This window comes from Phragmites australis, chromosome 5, assembly GCF_958298935.1.
Source record: "Phragmites australis chromosome 5, lpPhrAust1.1, whole genome shotgun sequence".
Classification (NCBI taxonomy): Eukaryota; Viridiplantae; Streptophyta; class Magnoliopsida; order Poales; family Poaceae; genus Phragmites; species Phragmites australis.
In genome coordinates, this window is record NC_084925.1 from 4639180 (window position 1) to 4661716 (window position 22537).

General features: G+C 44.2%; 2 protein-coding genes and 2 pseudogenes across 2 annotated transcripts; 2 read left to right on the forward strand and 2 right to left on the reverse strand.

The window, feature by feature from the left end:
• Nucleotides 1–1658: 1658 nt before the first annotated feature.
• LOC133918520 (desmethyl-deoxy-podophyllotoxin synthase-like) lies at nucleotides 1659–7543 on the forward strand (annotated as a pseudogene).
• Nucleotides 7544–8162: 619 nt separating this feature from the next.
• LOC133918521 (nuclear matrix constituent protein 1-like) lies at nucleotides 8163–11746 on the reverse strand. The gene is made up of 2 exons (XM_062362425.1): nucleotides 11523–11746; nucleotides 8163–10847 (listed from the first exon to the last, which is right to left on the reverse strand). The coding sequence occupies exons 1-2, from the start codon at nucleotides 11610–11612 to the stop codon at nucleotides 8595–8597; spliced, it is 2343 nt and encodes a 780-aa protein (XP_062218409.1). The 5' UTR covers nucleotides 11613–11746; the 3' UTR covers nucleotides 8163–8594.
• Nucleotides 11747–15408: 3662 nt separating this feature from the next.
• On the forward strand, nucleotides 15409–17184 carry LOC133917394 (putative F-box/FBD/LRR-repeat protein At1g66290; annotated as a pseudogene).
• Nucleotides 17185–18007: 823 nt separating this feature from the next.
• On the reverse strand, nucleotides 18008–22022 carry LOC133918522 (PTI1-like tyrosine-protein kinase At3g15890). Its single transcript, XM_062362426.1, has 4 exons — nucleotides 21798–22022; nucleotides 20877–21033; nucleotides 19042–19304; nucleotides 18008–18965 (listed from the first exon to the last, which is right to left on the reverse strand). Exons 1-4 carry the CDS (start codon nucleotides 21830–21832, stop codon nucleotides 18410–18412), a joined length of 1011 nt encoding a protein of 336 aa, XP_062218410.1. The 5' UTR covers nucleotides 21833–22022; the 3' UTR covers nucleotides 18008–18409.
• Between the last annotated feature and the right edge of the window lie 515 nt (nucleotides 22023–22537).

The following is a 22537-nucleotide window of genomic DNA, read 5'->3' on the forward strand; positions in this document are numbered from 1 at the left end:
ATCAATGAATTGGGTGGTATAGTAGAGTGGATCAGGTTTTGACTCGTATGCAGTCAATTGATCAACCAATTCGACAAACCGATCTACATACTCTTTAACTGATCCCGATTACCGTATGTTGAACAGTTGTCTAATCAAGTGCTCATGCTAATAATTGCCAAATAGGTGATGAATCTGTTCACAAAACTCGATCCAGGTACTTCTATGAACATGATGATCCACGGACTGTAACCAGCGTGCAGCTACTCCTATCAAATGCATGGATGCTACTCTAACCCACAAGGAACATGTCAAAATAGTTTTCACATAGGCTTTGCCACAATTTTGGGTTCTCACCATCAAATTTGGGAAAATGCATCTTAGGAAGTTTGGTGGTAGAATGGTAGCTAGTGGTGATGGATCAATGAGGTGATTAATGCACTGACATGCCGGAATGGAAGGACGGAGGTGTGGGTTGTCTGGTACCTGTGACCAGGAGCTGTGAGAGGGTGGTGACCGACCCATACACATGCTCCTGGTAGTCGGGTTTGCCGCGGTGCTCATGAGGGTTGATGGTCGGATCTCCGATAGGTGAGCGCGCGATGACCATCTCGATGGCCACATCCAGACGCAATTTTTCGATGGCCGCTTCGATCTGAGGCTTCCAGGACTCCAGGGCAGAAGCAACCTCCTAGGCGTTCTTGAGCTTCTCACCGAGGTTGTCCTCCACGCCGGCAATGCACTTCTTGATCATGTCAAAGCGACCGCCGAGGCTGTCGATGATGAGCTTGGACTGCAGATCCATGGCTCCAACCTTCTTCTGGAACCAGGTGAAGTATCGATGCGGCTCCAGTGCGGCAAGGATCGGGTCTCTGGTACCAGTTGTAATGAACCAGCAGCACAGGAATTGGAGAGAAGGGATTGGGAATGTAGAATTGGGAAGAACGGAGGAAGGATTGGATTAGCAGGAGCTCGTGTCCAGCGCCGAGGCGTTCTGTTTTTTCTTACCGCTCCCTCACATCCCCTCTTGTTACATATAGTTGGTTCGGTTCATGGGCCCAGCCCGACACTCAGACACGCACACACTCATCACCCGCGACGGGGCTTACGTTCACGCCCCGTCTTCCTCGACGCGCTCGGTGTAACATCCCAAAATCCTAGGTTGTAGTTTTTGAGATAATTAAATATTATTAATGCGAGACTACAGGTTTAATTTTCAAGAGACCAAGTTTCTTTAAAATTTTAGAGTATAAATTTGATTCTTTCAGAATTTGTCTGGTGTGTTCAATCTGTGATGGTTGATTTGTTTGGTGTTAATGTATTTATGAGATTTTCTTTCTTTTATTTTCCTTGAGTTTTTCTGTGCATCACAAATTATGTTTTATATGCATAGCACCTTGTTTTGAATTTTGAGAAAAATTGGCTTAGCCAAAAGTTATAAAAATTTAACCAGATATACCTTATGGTCTGCAGTATTTTGGTAAATTTTGGTAGAATTTTTAGAGCGCATCTGGGTAGGTTTCAAAAATCAAAGTTTTATTAGCTAAAATATATACGAACTTTACAGGCCGCGTTTTCTCTTTCTTGGCCTATTTCCTTTCCTGGCCCAACTCAAATTGACCACGGCACGAGAAGCTTCGGCCACCATCGTCCTCCTCGCCATGCCACTCCATGTGCTCGCTGTCAGCCAAGGACGCCGGCCATCCCGCACAGCGACACTCCCTGTGCGCCTGCCGCTCCTCCTTATCCGGTCACTCGGGTCCGCTCACCTCTCTGTGCCCGTGCACCTCTGCACTCTCGTCGCTCTGCCTGCTGGCCTCGTGCTGAGCATGCGGCGTGGTGAAGCCACGGCGCCCCGCCTCCCTCCTCTGGCTTTAAAGCCAAGCGGAGCAGGCCATCCCTTTCCTTCTCTCTCCCTCACCTCCCTCGACCATACCAGTTCGCGAGCTCACCTTGTTGGGCGAGAGCGCGGCCGTTCTTCTCAGTGCCAGCGGTCCCCATCGCTTCGCGCAGCCATCAGCGTCCAGGGAATCAACCGTGGATTGCTTGGTCGTGCCGATCTCCGCAGCTCCGGTCACCACCATTTCCGCCCACCAGCTCGACTGTCGCTGTGTAGATTTGTGTTCCAAAGGAACAGTACAAGCAAGCAAGCAGGCAAGTGCTGGGATGATTAAGTAGCAGCAGCCCACTCCCTCCAGCTCAAACATAGCAGCGCTGTAAGAGCTCCACGCCATGCCGTGCCTTAGCCTGCGCTCGGGTGATCCTGCACTGGTGCACTCCGCGTCCAACACGCGATGCGCCTCGACGTTTCTCTGAGCCGAGCGCCATCTCCATCCTCCTCGCCACTGATGCGTGCCACCGCCATGATCTTTCCTCCTCCACTGCACGCGCCGCCATGGCCGTTTTTGCCTCCACCGGTCACCGTGGCCACCACCGAAGCACTTCATCGACGACCGGCTGCTCCACAACTTCTCCAAGCCAACTTGCACCATTGAGAGCTCCGCCATGATCCACTGGACGTAAAGCGCGCACTCCCTTGGCCCCGGCCCATCGCCGGCGCGATGCTCGCTGAGGACCGAGCGCTGCCGTGCCGCCTTACCTGTCGCCGCCCGTGCTCCGGTCGGGCTCTCCGAACGAGAAGCACATGGACTGGTTCGTCTTCGCGTGCTCGACGTGTTGGTGCCATTCTCCAGCCGAACCACGCCGTCTCCCGTCACCGGCGATGCCTCCAGCAAGCCCCACGGTCTAACCGCTGCCCCCAGTTCATCTAGCTTCTGTGTATTGTTCATTGTTTGATCAAAATAACTAGAAATTGGTATAATTCATAGTAAAATAAATACGACTCCAAAAAATACGAAACTAAGTTTGTTAGTTTCGTTTTGTCGTAATCTACATGTTAAAAATGATAGAACTCATGCAATACTTTCCGACAATTAATTAATAAATTAAATGTGTTTTAGATTATTTAAATTACAGTTAATTAATACAATATTCTAAAAATGTGAAACCACTTTTATTAGTTTTATCTTTCCAAGGACTAAAGTATAAAAATGCAAGTTTTGATGAAAATTTCAGATTAAGTTTTGTGATGATTTAAATGTGATCAATCTTGTTTAATTCGCCATTTAATCATGGAATTTCTAAAGTCTGTGAATCCATTTCTAATGATATGTATAAATAGGGTACTTTATAAGAAAAATGTTGTCCAGCATGTTAGATGAGTTTGTCCATTATTTTAGCACATGTTTTGGTCTCACATTGTTAACTTCTATAAAAATCTTTGTTGGTGTAACTTTACACAAGAAAAATACATTTCACTCGTACTCTGATTAACACGATTCTTATTGCAAAATTCATCTAAAATCATGTTCTTTATTTTCATGCAGAAATATTTTGTGTCCATTGCTGAAGAATTTCTTGGATGGATTTATTTGCATCTTTCGGTGTTTATCGATCGAGTATTTGGTGTGTATGTAAGTGCGATCAACGAATTGGATGATAGAGATCAGAAATATCACAAAGGTGAGAGGCAAGCAATCCCTTGACCATTTTGGGCCCAGTGTTTAAATTTACTTTATGCATTGATTATGAAAATTTACTATGTATACGTAGATGTTTTATAAAACTGCTATTTGGGATGGTAGTCATGACCTAATTGAATCAATATGTCAACTCTCCTTGAGCTTGTTAACCTTACAATTGTTAACTTAGGCTTTGGGTCAACATGATAATATCACTTGGGTAGAACCGGACTAAGGTGCGATAGAAATGCTTAGCCCGCTGTCTATGGTAATTTATTTAGTTGTCATACTATCAATTGGGATATGGAAAGATTTGTTAAAATAGTTAAGTCGTTGTTTGAGAAACTTGAGCTGTTCAGATTCGGGTAGGTTTATGTCAATGTGTGTCGGAAGGTGAGCGTCGTCTCACAGAAGAGTGTATCGGTGGAGACCTGCTCATGTTGTATGAGGATCGGTACCTTGTACCCAGAACTAAGGGAAACAGTACAACCACATGTGTCAGTACGGATGACGGTCCTAGCTTATTAACCCAGGTAATTCTACCCTTGCTTCTTGGGAGTTTGGTGTGTATGTGCGGGTAATCCACGAGATGGGTGTATCTGAAGGGACTCCCATGACTATACGCGTGGGATCAAAGTTTGCCGACATAACGATTAATACCCTCTGGGCTAGTGGGATCGCCTCTGGGGTACTTAGTCGGAGGGAATAATATTAATCGGGAAGAGCAAGGGTTAGGATTAAACGGTGTAACGGCTTTGTCATGACGCCCTATGTACACCCAACGTGCAGAGTGTACGGTATCGACGGGTACCACCAAAGGGAAATTCATGTCGTGTGAGTAAAATGTACAAACTCTACAGAGTAATAAATCTATTCGAATAGCCGAGCTCGTGGTCAAGAGCCCCTTAGGAAAGGCTGCATGGTTTAGATTATTTGTTTTGGGATGTCGGGTTTCACTTGTAGGCACTAGTGTATGTATTGTGTATGTCTAGATGGAGAATCGATCTTCATGGTCTGTGGTAGACATGAAGCTGTTGTTGTTTATTTATTTGCACTATCATTTACTTTTTGCTCTCTTTAAATTACGTTGTGAATCTATTATATTGTGTAATTTCCAAATTATCAAGGCATTTATGGACAACTAGATATATTGGCCATCCTTCAATTCAACCTGCATTATTGTATCATTGCAATATATATAGCTTGCCTCCTAAAGTTGTTTATTCAGAAATAATGCCAGAAAATCATGGAAGCGATGATATCGGGTCTTTCTAGGATTCAACTCACAGTCGATTGCCTATGGGCGGGTTTGAGGCACACCCGCTGGATAATTGAATCTATTTCATTATATTTTTTCCGCTGCATGTTCTTTTATATTGTTGACTGGTTGGTCATAATGTTGTAAATTTAACCCAATTAAACATTTTCACCTTGTAAAATGTATGGATGTGATATCACTGTTGTAACAGTGTGTACTTGCTACTGATTATGGGACAAGTACAGTGGAAACACGGAGTTTCGGGTAATCTAATTACCTGGGGCATCACACTCGGCGTGCCGTGTTCGCGCCCATACCGGTCCGCCTTGTGATCATGCTTGTCTGGGTCGTCGGTCTTGTGTGTCCTGGCACTGCCCCCCGGCCCGTCGCGACCGGCAGCCTCCACCACTTCATCCGCAACCCGCTCACGCACTGCGCATTGGCCGAGGTCGCGCGCCGGCACAACACGCCACTCATGTACCTCAAGCTCGGCGAGGTCCCCGTCGTCGTGGCCTCGTCTCCCGACGTCGCCCGGGAGATCATGAGGCGGCAACTCCACAAGGTCCGTGTCATTGAGCTGCTCAGCGCCAAGCGTGTGCAGTCGTTCCGTCGGGTCCGGGAGGACGAGGTCGCCCGCCTTGTTGCTGCCATCTCCGCGTCCCCGCTGGGAGTGGCCGTGAGCGTTGGCAAGCGGATTGCCATGTTCACCGCCAATTCCACGATGCACGCCTTGGTCGGTGACCAGTTCGACAGGCGGGACGAGTTGTGTTCCGGTTGATCGAGGAGGGGGCCAAGCTCATCTCGGGGTTCAATCCCGGTGACCTGTTCCCGTTTTCGAGGCTCATGAACCTTCTCAGCAGGAAGGCAAGCCGCGTGGATGCGATCCACCTTACGACGTTTGAGATCATGGATTGCGCGATCAGGCATCACGAGGACCGTACCGGTGGACCACCAAGCGGCGCCACGAAGGAGGACGATGACATTTTGGACGTGCCCCTGAGGATACAAAAAGAAGGTGGCCTCGAAGTGGCGGAAGTGCCACTCACCATGAGAATCATCAAGGCCGTCATCCTTGTAAGTAACTACTGCATGTTTGTGCATGGTTTTGCTTTGCCTGAATTTGAGTTCATGATTGTATGTTCTTGTTACATGTATAGGAGGGCCTTTTCGGTGCCCGGAGTGAGACATCAGCGAATACGGTCCAATGGGCCATGCCGGAGCTCATAAGGAACCCAAAAGCGAGGCACAAGCTGAATGAGCTTCGTGGCAGCCTCCCAAGGGAAGCCAAGGGTGAACGAAGATGACTTGGCCAACCTCAAGTACCTAAAGCTCATCATCGAAGAGACACTAAGGATGCATCAAGTGTTACCATCGCTTGTGCCAAGGGAGTGCAGCGAATCGTGCAACATCATGGGGTATGATATACCCAAAGGCACTACTGTATTTGTGAATGTTTGGGCGATCAACAGGGATCCCAAATATTGGGACGATGCCGAGGTGTTCAAGGGCACAGACTCCGAGTTCATACCATTTGCATTCGGGGCAGGTCGAAGGATGTGTCCAGTCATGGCATTTTCTCAAGCCAACAAGGAGCTCGTACTTGCTGAGCTCCACTGGAAGCTCCCCCACGGCGAAACACCGAGTGAACTAGACATGACAGAGGAGATGGGCACGACTGTCAGAAGGAAGACGGATCTTTATGTGCACCCAATTATTCGTGTGCCACCGCACGTTGCACTGTAGCTGCTGCCAGATTATTTACACTTCACACATTACAGGTTCTGAAATAAATCCTTAAAAAAACAAAAAGTTTCTAAAGTGTACAGTATTATATAAGAGAAGTACTCAATAATTGAACTCCACAAACAACTACGAAATAGCCATAGGAGGCAAGTCGAATATCGGTTCGAAAAGAAATTGAGCAATAGAAAGGAAAACACATGTCGGTTGTGGGCAAATTAATATTGATAAATTATGTTCTCATCAGTTCGTCAATATTCGTAATGTTTTTATTTGAAATCCTTACATGAGTTCTTAAAAGGCTAGATCGGATTAGGTCTAGGTTTTTTTTTTTTGGTAGAATGACGGCTATAAACAAAAATATAGGCTTGCAAAATAGGGTATCATGTGTAAACCAAATGATCAAGATGGTTTAGGCATAACTGACCTCCTAATCCAAAAGAAATGTCTTTTCAATAAATGGCTCTTTAAGGTACTCAACAAAAACTGGGTTTGACAGAGACCGTTAAGAAACAAATATCTAGTCACTAAGACCATCACACAAGTCGAAGGCAAACCAGAAGATTTTCATTTCTGGCTAGGACTAATGAAAGACAAATAAGACTTTCTAAAATTAGATACATTCCAGATACAGAATATCACCCCAATAAGATTTTGAAAGGACAATTGGATAAACAATACTCCACTTAGTGAACAATACCCCACTTTCACATAGTAAGACACAAAAATGCTACAGTGCCGGAGGTAATGAGCAATATATTACTTCAAGTTTTATTTCATAGACCAATTATAGAGGATAAACTTATAGCTTTGGCATAACTTAGTCACCAAGCTAGTACATATACAGTTATCCTAAAAAAGAGATATTTAGATAGAACCTATATGCTAGTGGACAACTCTAAGTCTGCTCCATGTATAAGCATATGATCAACGAGGATATACCATTCCCTTGTAAATTCTTGTGGCGATTAAAGTTCCCTGGAAGATAAAGATTTTTATTTGGTACATGGTCAAACGGGTTATGATAACTAAAGATAATTTAGCAAAACACAATTGAAATGGGAATACCAAATGTTGTTTATACAATCAAAATAAAACTATACAACACCTTTTTTATTGTCATATGGCTAGATCAGTTTAGCGTGTTGTGAAAATGACCCTAAACATAAATGCACCTACAAATATTATATATATGATGGGTGATTGGCTTAGGGGCATGGTGCAAAAGCATAAGAATCATATTCTTATTGGTGTAGTAGCATTATGTTAGGTGATGTGACTATACTGCAATGATATTACCTTTGATAAAAAAAAAAAATCAATAATCACATCTTTCTTGCAAATACTATTCAGATGAATACATTGGCTTTGGAGTTTGCTACAGAAACCAGAAGAGAGGGAATAGTGCACAAGGCATGCCAAATAATAGAGGTTATTGCGCTGTAAGTCTTCACCAAGAATGTGTGATGTTTTAATTCCAGGATGTGTTGGATGATTAACCAATTATTATGTATTTCATTACTTTTTTGCTTTCTCAAATATACTTGGGTCAAGCATTCGGATTATAATAATGAATCAGGTTGTGTGCAGAGGCCGGAAAGTTATTTCCATTATCTGAAAAAACTATGAAATACATTTCACGAATTTGCAGTAAATGGGAGAAATGTCCAAACAAACATTTCCATTACTGATGGCCTCACAGCCTGCTGATCACATTCAACTAGTATACAGAAAACAAGAAAATGCATGAGAAAGTGTTCAGCAGTAACCCAAAAAAAAAAAACATCATTATCAGAACACGTTTACAACCTTTCTGCCCTTTCTTTGCTGCTCATAGTACAAACCATGCAATAATCAGCTGATGATGCACTTCTTACCAGTTCTTTTTTCAAGATTTGCAGCAGCTGCACCTGCAATATACGATGGAAACATCAAGAGCTCTATCAACATCACTGCCCCCCATTTTTCCACATGAAGCTGAACAACCTATGCGATTTTTCTGACTTTACATCCACGTGATGGAAAGAACAGAAAGAAGGCTTGCGGCCAACAACGAAAAGAAACTGAAGTCAATAATTTCAGCTGAACTGTTCTAGTCAACCTACATTGTTTTCCTCATGCAGGATTTCAATTTGATTATAATTCAGTTCTGGCGCTATGGCACCATTTATTCCAGCATCACTGACGAGCTCTTCTGTCAAAGAAAATAGCCCAGCAATTTCCTTTTCAGCTTCAAAAATCACACTCATTTTCTTCTTCTGTTCCATTTTAGAAGCACCTTCACCAATGTTTGCATTTCTAGATGCAAGAAAATTAGAACCAGAATCAGTTTTTTCACTCATGAAGAATTTCTTAGTCATGTCCAAAAGCTTCTTCAATGTAGTAGTAGCAGCTAGTGCCTTCACCTCCGCAGCTTCCACGTTGTTGTCTTCCGTTGCCTCATCAGTAAGGCTACAGAGTCTCCTGATGTCATTAGGATCTTTTGATAACTCTGCCAACTTGTCTAGTTCCTTGTCCCTCACAACCGACCTTCTAAGTACTGCCTTGAGCTCTTGATCTTTGGCATCAAGTGCTTTATAAGAAGCTTTTAAGTCCATGTCCTTCTGTTGCAAGGATTCTCTTAACATATCGATGTCAGCCTCCAGTTGATTATGTTTATACAAATTGGACTCAAGTGCTGTACTTGTGCTTGAAAGTTCATCATCAAGCAAGGTATAAATGTCAAATTCCCCACCTTCTACAGAACCAATAAGATTGCCAGTGAGCTCAACTATCTTTTGCACCACCAATTCAGCTTGTGACCGTCCAAGTTTCATCTTATCCAATTCATCCTGCATTATTTGTATGCATTTTTCTTTATCCTGTAATTCAGTTCTAACTTGAACAAGTTGATCATCCTTGCTATCTATCAGCTGCGTAAGTTCAACAACTTCACTGTTAACTTCAGCTAGTCTTTGCTGTGTCTCCAAAAGATCTGAATCCTTCTCTTGAATGGCTAATTGGATAGAGTCCATCTTTATTTTCATATCCTCGACTTCATGTCTGGCTTCTAACAACTCAGACTCTTTTGTTTGAACAAGATTTTGTGAATTACAGTACTCATTTTCCTTCTGAACAAGCTCCGCTTGGAGCAAATTTACTTCCTTAGTTTTCTGTTCCAAGCTCTCCCTTTCTTTCGTTAACACAGCTTCTAGAGACTCCACCTTCTCCATTTCATTAAGTAACTGTGATTCAAGTTCACTACAGCGACGACGAGCAGCATTGAGCTCCTTTGCCTTTCCTTGAATCTCAAGTTGGGCAGCTTCTAAATTCTGACTATAAGAACTAAGCAATGCTCTTTGATCCGTGAGTTCCTGCATTTGCTTATTCAACTGTGATGCTTGATCTTCTATTTGCCTGCGAGAGTAGTTGAAAGCCTCTTTTGAAGCTATTAGTTCAGAACGTACAACATCCAGCAAAGACCTCACATGTTTGAAGTCATTGAGAGTATCCTTGATATTATTTTTATCCTTGGATGCCAGTTGCGCCAGTTCTTTTAACTCTTGCTGTGCTGCTATCCATCCGAAGTTCTGCTTTTCAAGTTCCTGTTCAGCAACTTTCAGTTTCTGTTCATTAGTTCTCCTCAATTCATTTGATCTGGCAATCTCGATCTCCTTCCTTTTAATTTCACTTTGGAGATCCGCAATTGTTGCTTCTTGCTGTGAAAAGGCCTGATTAGCTGCATGAAGTTGTTGTTCCTTGGACTTGATCTCTGAACGCATCAATCTTGCTTCCTCATTCTTCTTCAGAATATCCTGTCTAAGCTTATCCACTTCATTCACCTTCTGAGAAAGTGCAGCTTGTGAACTGACAATTTTCTTGTCCTGTTCCTTGACTAGAAGCTTCAGATTATTGATCTGCCTAACTTGTAAAGTCAAATCCCTACTCGCCTTCATCAGTGCTTTCTCCATTTCATGTTGCCTAGCATATGCTTTGATGATGTCTTCCTCCCTCTGATCGAGGTCCTGCTTTGTCTGGTTCAACCTTAACCGATCGACAGAAACCTTCCTCTCTGCATCCCGAAGATCCCTCTCTTTCTTCCTTAGGATTGACAAGGCAGCCTCAAATTCAGATTTCAGGACCTCGATGCTCATGCTCAGCTCACTACCCTGAGAACCACTAGGATCTAGACTTTGCGTCTTCACGAACAGCCGCTCCAACAGTTCCCTAGCAGGCTCAGTCATTCCATTATCACCATTAGAGTTATTTGATCTGATACTCTTAACAAAAGATCTGATCAAATGGGGAGCACATTTCACATGTTGAGCCTGGAAAGCCACCGGGAAGTTGAGCTTGTGCTTGAAGAAAATCTGAGACGTTGCACGAAACAATGCATCAGTGGACTGTTAGGATAATGACAGGGTCACACAAGTGAAGCAATCGAAGCTCTAGTCTTCTCAAACCACGCACATGAAAATTTTCTCCTTAAATTGAAGAATTCAAAGGAACCACAGAAAAAATCACAATCAAATTCGCTTAAAGAGTCACAACTATTAATTTACAGCGAAGTTATTTACAGCGAAGTTATTTCCCCCGAAAATACGGCAGGACGCTGCCATCTATTACAGTAGAAGAGTGTTTAAACAAGCGAGCACAATTTACAGTGAAGTGTGGAAACCAATGAATTTTGATATTATATCTACTGCTGCATAAGTTGTTTTTTATTTAACAGCGCTGTTTAATTCATGCAAGATTAGAACATGAGTTGTCAGTCCCAAATTTTCTTTCATGACGATTTGTTGAACCAGATGTAATTATGATGGATTAACCACCATGAAACAAATTCCAGCAAAAAGAAAAGGTACCAACAGAGCATGAGTCAGCAGCAATCCGAAACTTGATCCTCTATCATCCGAACACAAGTATACGAGCTCGCAATCTGGAAAGCAAGAACGCTTCCAAGAACACAAATCGCCGTCGAACGTAACAACCGGGTACCAAGAAACATCGCGACAGGGAAATATCACAGGCGAACGGTTGCTCACGTGGGTGGTCGAGCGGCAAGGCGGGGAGGCGCTGCGTAGAGCGGCTGCAGCCGCCGCCGCCGCCGGCGAGGAGGAAGAGGCGAGGGGCATGGCCGCGGACCATGAGGGGAGGGGATCGCGGCCGCCCGAGCGCGATCGAACGGCTGGCGACGCGCCTGCGGGCTGCGGTCGAGACGAGAGACACTCGTGGAGACGGATGAGGTGGAACTGGAGGCACCCTCGAGAAGCACGAGGCTTGTGCTACACTCGGCGACCGTCGGCGTGGATGTCTTATGGGCCGACAGCGACGGGCAACCCGCTGGACCGCTAGGCCTCGGCCCATGGAAAACAAAAGACCATGGGCTAAGCTGCGTTGCTCTGTTGCTGTGACGGGGTCACGGTCTATTTTTATTTTTTATTTTAAAATTTAAAATTTAACAATTTTAAGTGTCCGTTTGAAAAAAAATAGCACTTATAGTCGTTTGCCGCCTATCAACGGAAAAAAACTTTAAAATAAAAATATAGCATTCCATTGCTCTTCAAATTTAAAACACTATGTAAATAGTCATTAAAAATTCTAAAAAAAACTATGATGCAGAGTATGTTATTATCTAGTTCTCATAAAAATTTCAATTCAAAAAATTTCTTGTATAAGAGAAAAAAAGACAAATAAACTTGTCACCTTCCAACGGGCTACATACACATATAGTTGCTATTTTTTTAAACAGCTGTCTAAAATTACTAAATTTGAAATTTAAAATAAAAGAAATAAAAAATCTCTTGGTCCTGTGGCCACCGCTAATCAGAACTCCGATGGGGTCAACGGCATCGGCGACCTCACCGACGATTCGGCGGCACAGCTCCAAACGATATCAGAAGAGCGCAAGGGCTACTGGTGAACGTTCACACACTCACAGCGAGGAGGTCGCCGATGCCGTTGAGCCAACAGGGTACAGCAGACACAAGGTTCTATTTTTTAGAAACCAGCCATGTAGAGGTCCATACTTCATAGTAACATTACGAACTTGCTAGGGTGATAAGGATAACTGGAAAAATTGCAGTTCCAGGAACCAACGATGAGTTATGTCCTTTGGGAAATAGTAATGACAGATTATGCTCTTCGAGAAATACAAAGTTACAAACAGGTCATGTTCTCCGAGAAAAAAAAAGGATGCCGATGCAGCTGAGCACGTACAATAGTTGCACAATAACAAATAACGTACAATAGTTTAACAATTTTGAGTGTCCGTTTGAAAAAATAGCACTGATAGTTGATTTTCGCCTACCAACGGACAACAGGTTAAAAAATAAAAATATAGCATTCCATTACTTTCAAAATTCAAAACACTCTGTAATAGTCATTAAATTTTTTTAAAAAAATTATGATACAGAGGATGTTATTATCTAGTTATCACAAAAATTTCAATTCAAAAACTTACTTCTATAATAAAAAATAAAAAAAGACAAATAAATTTGTCACCTTCCAACGGACGACATACTTACTATTTTTTCAAACGACCACCTAAAATTACTAAATTTGAAATTTTCAAATAAAAAAAATAAAAAATCTCCTGATCCTGTAGCAATAAGAAGAATGTGATTTTTATAACTCTAGTAACCAGAAGAATAACTTCATAAGATATTGAAATTTTAGTCTAAAAATCAAAACAAAAATCAGAATAAAACATAAAAAACTTACAAGGCAACCAATAGAGGGAAACTAGAAGAAGTGAAATTCAAGCAAATGCAAAAACATAAACTTAATTACTCAATAGATCAGCCCTATTTTAGACGGATTAAAAAAATCACTCAAAACTCTCATATAATACATAGGCTAAATACTCATCATTCCTCTCCTTTAAAACCCTAGTACTATGCTCTCAAATTAGTGACACAATATACTTAACGGACAACAGGTTAAATCGAAAGGCATCTTTACATAGCAAAATACACCGAATAGAGTAGTAAAAGCCGTTTTCTCCTCATCCTCTAATCTCATGCTAATTTGGTGATACCCTGCATAAGCATCTAGAAAACATAGCAATTCGCAGTCTACTGTAAAGTCGATGATCTGGTTGATGCGCGGGAGAGGAAAATGATCCTTAGGGCAAGCCTTGTTGAGGTCAGTGAAGTCGACGCACATTCTCCATCTACCATAGACCTTCATGACGAGGACGGGATTCGCGAGCCACGTAGGATGACGCATTTCTCGGATGAAACCCGCCTTTAGGAGCTTATCGACCACCTCCTAGATGGTCCGCTTCTTATCTTCCGCAAATCTTCACTGCTTCTGCACCACAGGTTTGGCGTTGGGTTTAACAGCTAGTCGATGCTCGATCACCTCCCTGTGGACCCCAAACATATCAGACAATTGCCATGCGAACACGTCTTGGTTTGCTTGGAGAAAGGTGATGAGGTCGAGTTCATATTTGGGTTTAAGATTGGCTCCAATCTTAACTGTCTTGGATGGTTCAGACGGGTTGAGGGGCACTGCCTTGATGCAACCATCGGTCTTCTTATTGTTGACGCCGTCGTTGTTCTTGCCTTTGACGTCGTCGAACTCAGAAGTGCTAGCAAGACTTACGAGTATGGAATCTTTGGTCTCGATGACACCTTGGTGCCTTTGACGCTTAGAATTTGTGTCTTTGGGAGTGATAGCCACTCAACTGAAGTGTTTGACCATATCCAGCCTTTACCTATCACATTTGACCGCTGGACGCTGATCCCCTTTAACGATAATGCCCCCCTTAAGACTCGGGATCTTGAGTGTTTGATAGGTGTTGTAAACCACCGCCATGAACTTGCCCAGCATTGGACGACCTAGGATCACATTGTACGTCGTCTCAAAGTCCACAATATCAAAGGTTAGCTTTTCTGTGTGAAAGTTGTCGAGCGACTTAGGATCACATTGTACGTCTCTCGAAATCCGCGACATCAAAGGTCAGCAGTTGTGTTGTGCTCTATTGCTCTGCTGGGGGAGAAGAAGGAACAGGGCACGCACGGAGAGATAGATACATAGGGGAGTGAGAGAGAGATGGGGCCACTTGTAAGAAAGGGGCAAAATGGTCATTTTCACAAATGAGATAGTGGATGGAGCCCTAAAAATGAAGTGAGGTAATGGAGTTGACGGGAGTGACACATAGGGAAAGATAAAAATAAAGTAGTGGTCTAGGAGGGACTTTAATTTTTCGATGGCAATCAAGAAATTTGCTTCGAAGATCAAGATCATTACCATGATTACAATATGAGTATCAATGTATCATGATTGTTGGATAGTCTCTTTACTCGTTCGTAAGTATTCCTTCGAAGATCAAGATCATTACCATGATTACAATATGAGTATCAATGTATCATGAAATTCAGGATTAGGAAAGTTGTCAGGTCCCACGGGAGGCCCAGCTGCGGACTGTGAGCATTGCAGATAATCACACGGATTTTAAACGGAAGTGAAACGCCGTATGGAATATTCACTTGGGCAGTGGCCGGGATTCTCTGGTTGAACCATTCCATTAATAGGGAGATTGATTTGTAGAAAATTCTCCATATAAATATGAAATATCATGAAATAACTTATCCACGACTGGGATGATGTGATTAACCCCCAGAATTCATCGTTTGCAGGTTTGTACCGATTTTCTAGTTTACACAAAAGATTATATAATATTTTGGGCTTTGGGTCCAGCTTTGTCAGGCCGGACGGGCTCGGGCCTGTTGTGTCAAGGCTGGGGCTTTTCAGTTCTAGCCCAGCCCATGAACAAGTCGCCAGCACCTCACCAGTTTACTTGCCCTGCCCGTGTCCATGTTTCAACCACGCGCACTGGACCACAACACGCCCGTGGAGCGGCGCCACGGGCTGGACCCGGAGACGCTGGACCGCCGGCAGAACCCGGTGCTCAGCTTCCTCTAACCCTCCCTCCCCACGCCGCCCCTCTCCTGCGCCGCCGCTAAGGATCCCGAATACGGCGACGGAGTAGGCCATATCAGCGGCCTCCCCGTCGACATCCTCCTCCGCGTCGTCTCCCGCCTCCCCATCAAGGACGGGGCCCGCACCGCCGCGCTCTCCTCGCGCTGGACTCGTCTCTGGCGCTCCGCGCCGCTCGTCCTCGTCGACGCCCACTCCCTCCCCCGCGCCGCGGCGTTGTCTCGCGCACCGTTTAGGAAAGCCGTCTCTGCCGCCCTTCGCGCGCACCCGGGGCCCTTCCCCTTCGTCAGCCTCACATGCGGCTTCATGGAGGCCGTCGATGCGGACCACGCCGTGCTCGCGCGCTGGTTCCAGCTCCTGGCCACCAAGGGCGTCGACGAGCTCGTCTTCGGCAACCGCCCCTGGCCCCTCCCCGGCCTGCACCTCCCTCCGCCGTCTGTGGCTCGGCGCATGGAGGTTCCCGGACACCGCTACTCTCCCGCGCGGTGCGTCGTTCCGCAACCTGCAGGATCTCGTCTTCGGCTGTGTCGCCATGGCGCACCGCGACCTCGATTTCGTGCTCTCCGTACGCCCCGTGCTGGAGACCCTCGCCTTCATTGAATTGCACGCTCGTCTTGCCAGCCGCAGCCTACGGTGCGCTCAGTTCTGTTGCTCCTTCGTGGAGGAACGAGGAAGTGGCGGTGGTGGACGCGCGGTGCGATTGAGCGCCTCTTCATCTGGAGGTGCTGGAGCAGACGTCGCAGCGGGAGGAAACTGGGCATGAGGGTCAAGATTGGCCATGCCCCTCAGCTGAACATGTTGGGATACCTGGAGCCAGGAGTGCACGTGCTCGAGATCGGCAACTCCATCATCAAGGTCTTAGTTTCAACTGAGATGTTTGTCGATCGTTGATCCTAACGCAAATGGTTTCTGATGGTTCTGTACTTTCGATGCATTGCAGTATGGAGCGAGACCAAACACCACTGTTCCAAGCGTGCGGATGTTGACACTTGCACCTGCACTTCAGAGTCCGCAACGAGGTCAAGATGTTGCTGAGTTTCCTCAGATGCTTTCCTGATGTCGAGACACTATGTATCGAGGTAAAACCGACCCCTCCTCTCCCTTCAGTTGTCATCTACATCGTCATCACTGGGTAGCAATAGGATTATATTGATGCTGCATAATCCATCAATATATGGCTGAAGTGTGCACTGACTTAATTCGCGGTCTGAAGAAACCCATGAACCCGCCGGCAATCTCAACCTCAAGTTATGGAAGGAGACTGGTCCCATTGAGTGTGTCCAGTCGCACCTCAAGACGCTGGTTTTCCATGAGTTCCAGTGATAGGAAAGTGAGCTTGATTTCCTCATGTTCATTGCCGAGAGCGCGCGTGTGCTGCATAATTTGGCTCTGGTGATGAAACTTGGAAGGTACACTGCGCCAGAAGAGGTTGCTCTCAAGTTCATGGCCCTACAAGCTGAGGGCGTTAATGAGTAGACTTAGTGATGGAGGTAGCGTTTGGAGCCTCAAAGCAGGAGCTGATTTTGCATTAAATGATCCCTTTTTCTGCCTCTAACTCAACTTCTGCTAAGTATGTGCTTGATCTGGTGGGGGTAACAACTAGCAGAGAATCAGATATTGGAGCTAATTGTTTGCTTACTGAATTACCAAGTGCTATGTAATTGAAATCTTCCTTGTTCCATGTGGCTATTTTGTTGTGTTTCATGAATTATTATACAATAACAAGTCAATTATCATCAAACTATCCATCTTTGGAGATTCTGGTTTCTTCTCCTGTGAATTCATTTTAATTTCTGTGGTCGAGGTGAAACTGGACCGGATCAGGCTAGGGCATGCCTGTTTGTAACCTTGTTGGTTAAAATGCCAGGCCTTGTTAATGCCATTTATCCTCAGGTCTTGTCTGCATATATGAATGATGAATGAACTTTTGTCATGCATTTGTGCTATTGTGTAACATAGACACTTGTAGAGTTTGAGGGGTTCTATATTCATCTGCTTTTGCAAAGACGATCCATATGTTTTCTTTTGGCTCTTGCACATAGTAATTAGGTCATTTTTCTGATTTATACTGCTAGATTTTGATTTTCTACATTTTGAATTGTTTCTTGTCCTATTCATTTGTACTAAGGCTAGTTAAACACCTTGTGCCTATTGTGCTTCAAGTTATGTACCATTTATGCCAACAGTTCAATAAGGTCTGGTAAACCACATTAAGATAGATGCCGCTACACTACCCACATGGTTGTTATGGGCGCTTTCGTATTGTTATGGCTCACCCATTCTTGTATCTTCAGCTACTACTAGCATGTGTCTTGTAATTTCTGAATCTTGCCAGGAAAGCTGGATGCACTAACATGATCGGCTGTAGTTTATTTCAACAAGAGCATTCTCAGCCTAGCTGTGGGCTTCAGTACATTGGAAGTTCTTACACAAGGAAGAAATCGGTCAAGCATTTTGAGCACGGATCAGTTAGGACGTTGCGAAAAGAACCACATTGCACTAGAATTGCACATGAAAGTTATGTACAGGGTGGGAAAAATATATTTTTCCCCTTTTGTTATGACTTATGCCATGGAAGGACCAGTTTGATGAACTACTTTTGCACATAAATAATTGATTAATTAAAATAGCTGCATAGTAATCGCAACAATACAGTGAACAACTTGTTACCATTGGAAGCAGCCCCAGGTGTGCATAATTTTACAAGCCACAGGACAACCACACCAAATCAAATTGACCATACACAGATAAGTATATCTGTGAACTGGGTAGGGAAGCACCCAAATAACCTGCTGCTACTAACAAGGAATAACTAAAAATGCGCTCAGATAGGGAGCTCAGGACACCAGTTGACAATACCATTCTATGCATCAAACTACCTTGCTGAGGGAACCGTCTCACTTGAATCAACTGCCTCCTCTATCATATCTGCTTTGGAACTCTTCTCCTCAGTGATGCAATCTGAGCTATCAAGTCCGGATGAGCCCTAGCAAGAGCTGGTCGGTTCAGGCTTGAACAGTTCATCATTCTCCAAGTTGGAAAGCTTATCAGCAGATTCCCCCTTGAGCAGCTCGACAACTTCAGACATTATCGGTCTATGCTCTGGCTTGTTCTGAGAGCATGTGAGCCCAACAAGCACCATTCGCTTCAGCTCATCCTCGACAAAGCCATCTTTGAGCTTTGGATCGGCGATTTCCTTGAACTTTTTGTCACGGGCGAGTGGAAGTGCCCACTCGGTTATAGTTAGCTTTGTAGTGGGGTTTATTTTCTCGACTGGCTTCTTTCCGCTGACAAGCTCTAGGAGCATTACGCCGAAGCTGAAGACGTCGCAGCTTTCAGAGGCCTTCCCAAGCATCGCATACTCTGGTGCAAGATAACCGAGTGTACCTTTCACCTTTGTGGTGACATGTGTTGCACCATCTGGAACGAGCTTGGCGAACCCAAAATCAGCGACCCGTGCTTGGAAATTCGAGTCCAAGAGAACATTGCTTGCCTTGACGTCTCTATGAATGATATGCGGCATTGCATAGTGATGAAGATAGCTACAAGATGAAGAGATTATAAATGTAAAACTGCTTCGGTATGACAAATATGATGAAAGTACGTCGTGAGGCTTACGCAATCCCTTCTGCGGAATCAATGGCGATCTTCATTCTTCGTTCCCAACTAAGATGACATTCAGCTGCGTGCTGTCCATGAAGGTGAGAGTGCAAGCTCAGGTTTGGCATATAATCATAGACTATCAAGCGTTCCTGGCCTTCAGCACAATATCCACGCAAGCTCAAAAGGCTTTTGTGCCTCACTTGTGCCAAAATCTTCACCTCGACGGCAAATTCAGTTTCAGCCCTGTTGCTCCAACTCTTGAGCCGTTTCACAGCAATCTGTTTACAAATAGAAGCATTGAGTTGCAGAGAAAATGAAACCCCGTTTATTAACAATGAGTAAATACAACGTACATGGTCCCTTTATGATACTTCTATTGAAACAAGACTCAAACTGTACGGCTGACAAGTGACAATTGATATACCCAAGAGCCCACAAGGATAACATAGCTCAAAACCCCACAAAACAATCAATCTTTGTTGCAGCATTTAAACAAGTAGAATAAATGCCGCCTGGGGTCTCCCCCTCCTTTTTTGAGCTGTTGGCTTTGTACAGTTTTATCTTTTTTAATTTATTGTTCGCAGTAGGGGTTTCCTCTACTGTTAAACCCTTCAAAAAAAATGAGATTTGCCTGGGCAGTTTGAAAAAGGCTCTTAAAACCACTTGTAAAGAACTCCTGAAAATAAACAAGGAATCAAGAAACTTAAATATAGGGTTTTGTTTCGAATATGACTACCCAATAGTTGCACACAAAAAAAAAATCAAATAGACAGATTGTTACAATATAGCATGCCCATGAGTTAGGAACCCCTTGTTTATCTAGCCATGCCCATAATGGAAATAGCCTTGATACGTATAGCAAGAACAATGCAGATTTTTACAACCACCAGGTGCTTGCTTTGTATACAGACAAAGAATTAGCTGAAGTGGTCAATATGACATGTGAATGGACTAGAAAATTAAATGCTTTTGAACAGCCAGATCCAGGCAGACCCAGGTACAATAGAAGTTTAGTTGACAAAAATCTAGAAATTGAACCATATAATGAACTAAAACAATTCCAATATACCATAACACCCTTTAATATGTTCATTTTTTCCCAGGAAAACACAAATAAGTAGCTATAGCAGTTTCTGGTTATGCCATTGTACCAAAAGCTAGTGAGTAGCAATATCACTATCAATGCAGAATAATCCAACTCCATCGCCCTCAATAACAAACATAAAAATCATTATCATATTTAGCATTTTTTCCTTTCATGTGTTAAATCTTATAATCAAGATAAATCCAACAGGACTTTCAATTATCTAGTCCTTCCAAAATTATTTATCTTTAGTCCAAAAATCACTACCATGTTATTTGTTTCTGCTGCTAGAATATTAGATGGAGAGGACAAAAGTAGAGTTGTTGTCTGCATTTGTCAAGACTCTGTGATTGACTGATTGTTAACTGGCCTTCTATTATACTATGTGGTTCTTTACCCCTCAGTTGTGTTCACACCCAAGAATTGTGATTCTATCTAGTTATGTGATCATGTAATCTACAACAAGGCTATGGCTATAATCTTAGTACTTGACATGGTCTCAAGCTAAGGTCTAGTTTAGATGGCCGTCCTCTTCAAAAGAATATTCACAGGACGGCTCTGAAAATTACCATTCTAGATTACAAATACTGCTAGAACCAGAAATAGCACAACAAGGTGAACTTAAATCAGCTCAGATACAATCATCAACATCAGCAGGTCCCTCCATTGCATTGTCTTGTTCCTACCAACAGTACGAAAAACACCAGAAGCTAAAACTACAGCAAAAAATGTATGCGCACAGCAGAGTGGAAGAGAAAGACTGTACTTGTGATCCATCCCAAAGCTGGCCCCAGTAGACACTGCCGAACCCACCCTCGCCGAGCTTGTTATCATAATTGAAATTGTTCGTTGCCAACTGCAGCTCCTTCAGCGAGAAGATCCGCCACGTTGTGTCCTTCTTCTTCATCCTACCAGGTTCGGCCCTAATAACACAACAGTAAAGTAGCAGACTTGAGTACTTAGCAGATTGTACAGTAAAAAAGAAAAGGTACTAATGGATTTCCCAAAGGTCATCACTTTACCCAACTGTTCCCCATATTTTTAACAAATTACACAAATGTAACATTCTGTTATTTTCAACCTGACTCCACATCATCTAAAAAAAGTCTGCCTGCCGATCAACACTCATATTCCCAATAGAAACAGTGACATTTGAAAAAATACACTAGTTTAAATATCCATAAGTGTGTCGTTTCATTCAGCACCTGCAACATTAGATTAGATACTCAAGTACTTAACCAACAAACAATACATCAACCCCACATCTTAGCATTTCACCCCCTAACAAAATCAATTGCTACTAAAGTCGTCATAGTGGGCTATGTGCATCTTATTATGTAGAGACAGGAAGTGTTCCCAGTTGATTGTATCATCTGTAATTGTCTGAGTTCAATAAAAGTTTTTTTTTATCGAAAAACTAAAGTCGTCATAGCCCAAAATTGACCAAATTTTCTGTGTAATAACAGAGGTAAAGTTTAACACATACCAGCGGCCCAAACCCCCAGTCTCCCACACGAACCAAAGAAGGAGAAAAGGTTGAAATCTCTCCACCAGCTCCACCAAACCACCAGTCCTCAGTCGTCCCGCCCTTCTACCCCAACCGGGCAACCCAAGGCGCCCTAAACCCGCACCGAAACCGCAATTCCAAGACCAAAATCGCCGGGACGGCAAGCCAGCAACCACTCACCCGTCCGACCGCTTGCAGCAGGAAGCGAGCCCCATCGTCCGTTGCCGCGGGGGGCACACCTCGGAACTTCCTAAATCAGCACGACCCCGCCCGATTTCCAAGCTCGCACAAGGGCGCGCGCGGCCGGGCGCTTACTCGCCGTGGAAACCCAGCCGCCGCCTCTCGACGCCCGCGGAGACAGCAGCGGAGAGGGAGAGAGACAAGTGGGGAGAGGACGAGTCTTGTGGGAGGGGGGGGGGGGGGGCTGTGTCGGCTCAACGCACCCCTACTCCCCCACTGGAAGAAGATCCTCTGACACCGCTGACATGTGGGCCAAATTTCAGTGGGGCTCGAGTGTCAGTGACTACGTCACTTCCATACACAGCAGGGAGCCCGGGCGCGGTCCGCTCACCGCGGGCTGCGGCGCACGTGGCGGCGCGCTGTTGGCTGATTTTGAACCGCTTTCGGTAACGGTCGGTTTTTAATTGGAGAGGTGACGTCACTCGTTGGGTGACCGATCAGGACGGGAAGTAACTGACGTGTGGGCCTCTGATGATGACCTGGCGCTGGTGCGGTCCCCACCTAGGGGTTTGCTTTGCTGGAAGTGGCTGGATCCCGGTTATTGGATGATGGCTACGTTTGACCAAAAGAATAGATCCTTGGGAAGATTTTGATAAGTACAAATTGTGGGGTGTATTTTTATATTCAAAAGTAGTTTTTCTGATGTAACTATATGAGATGATGTTATCATCTACATGTGA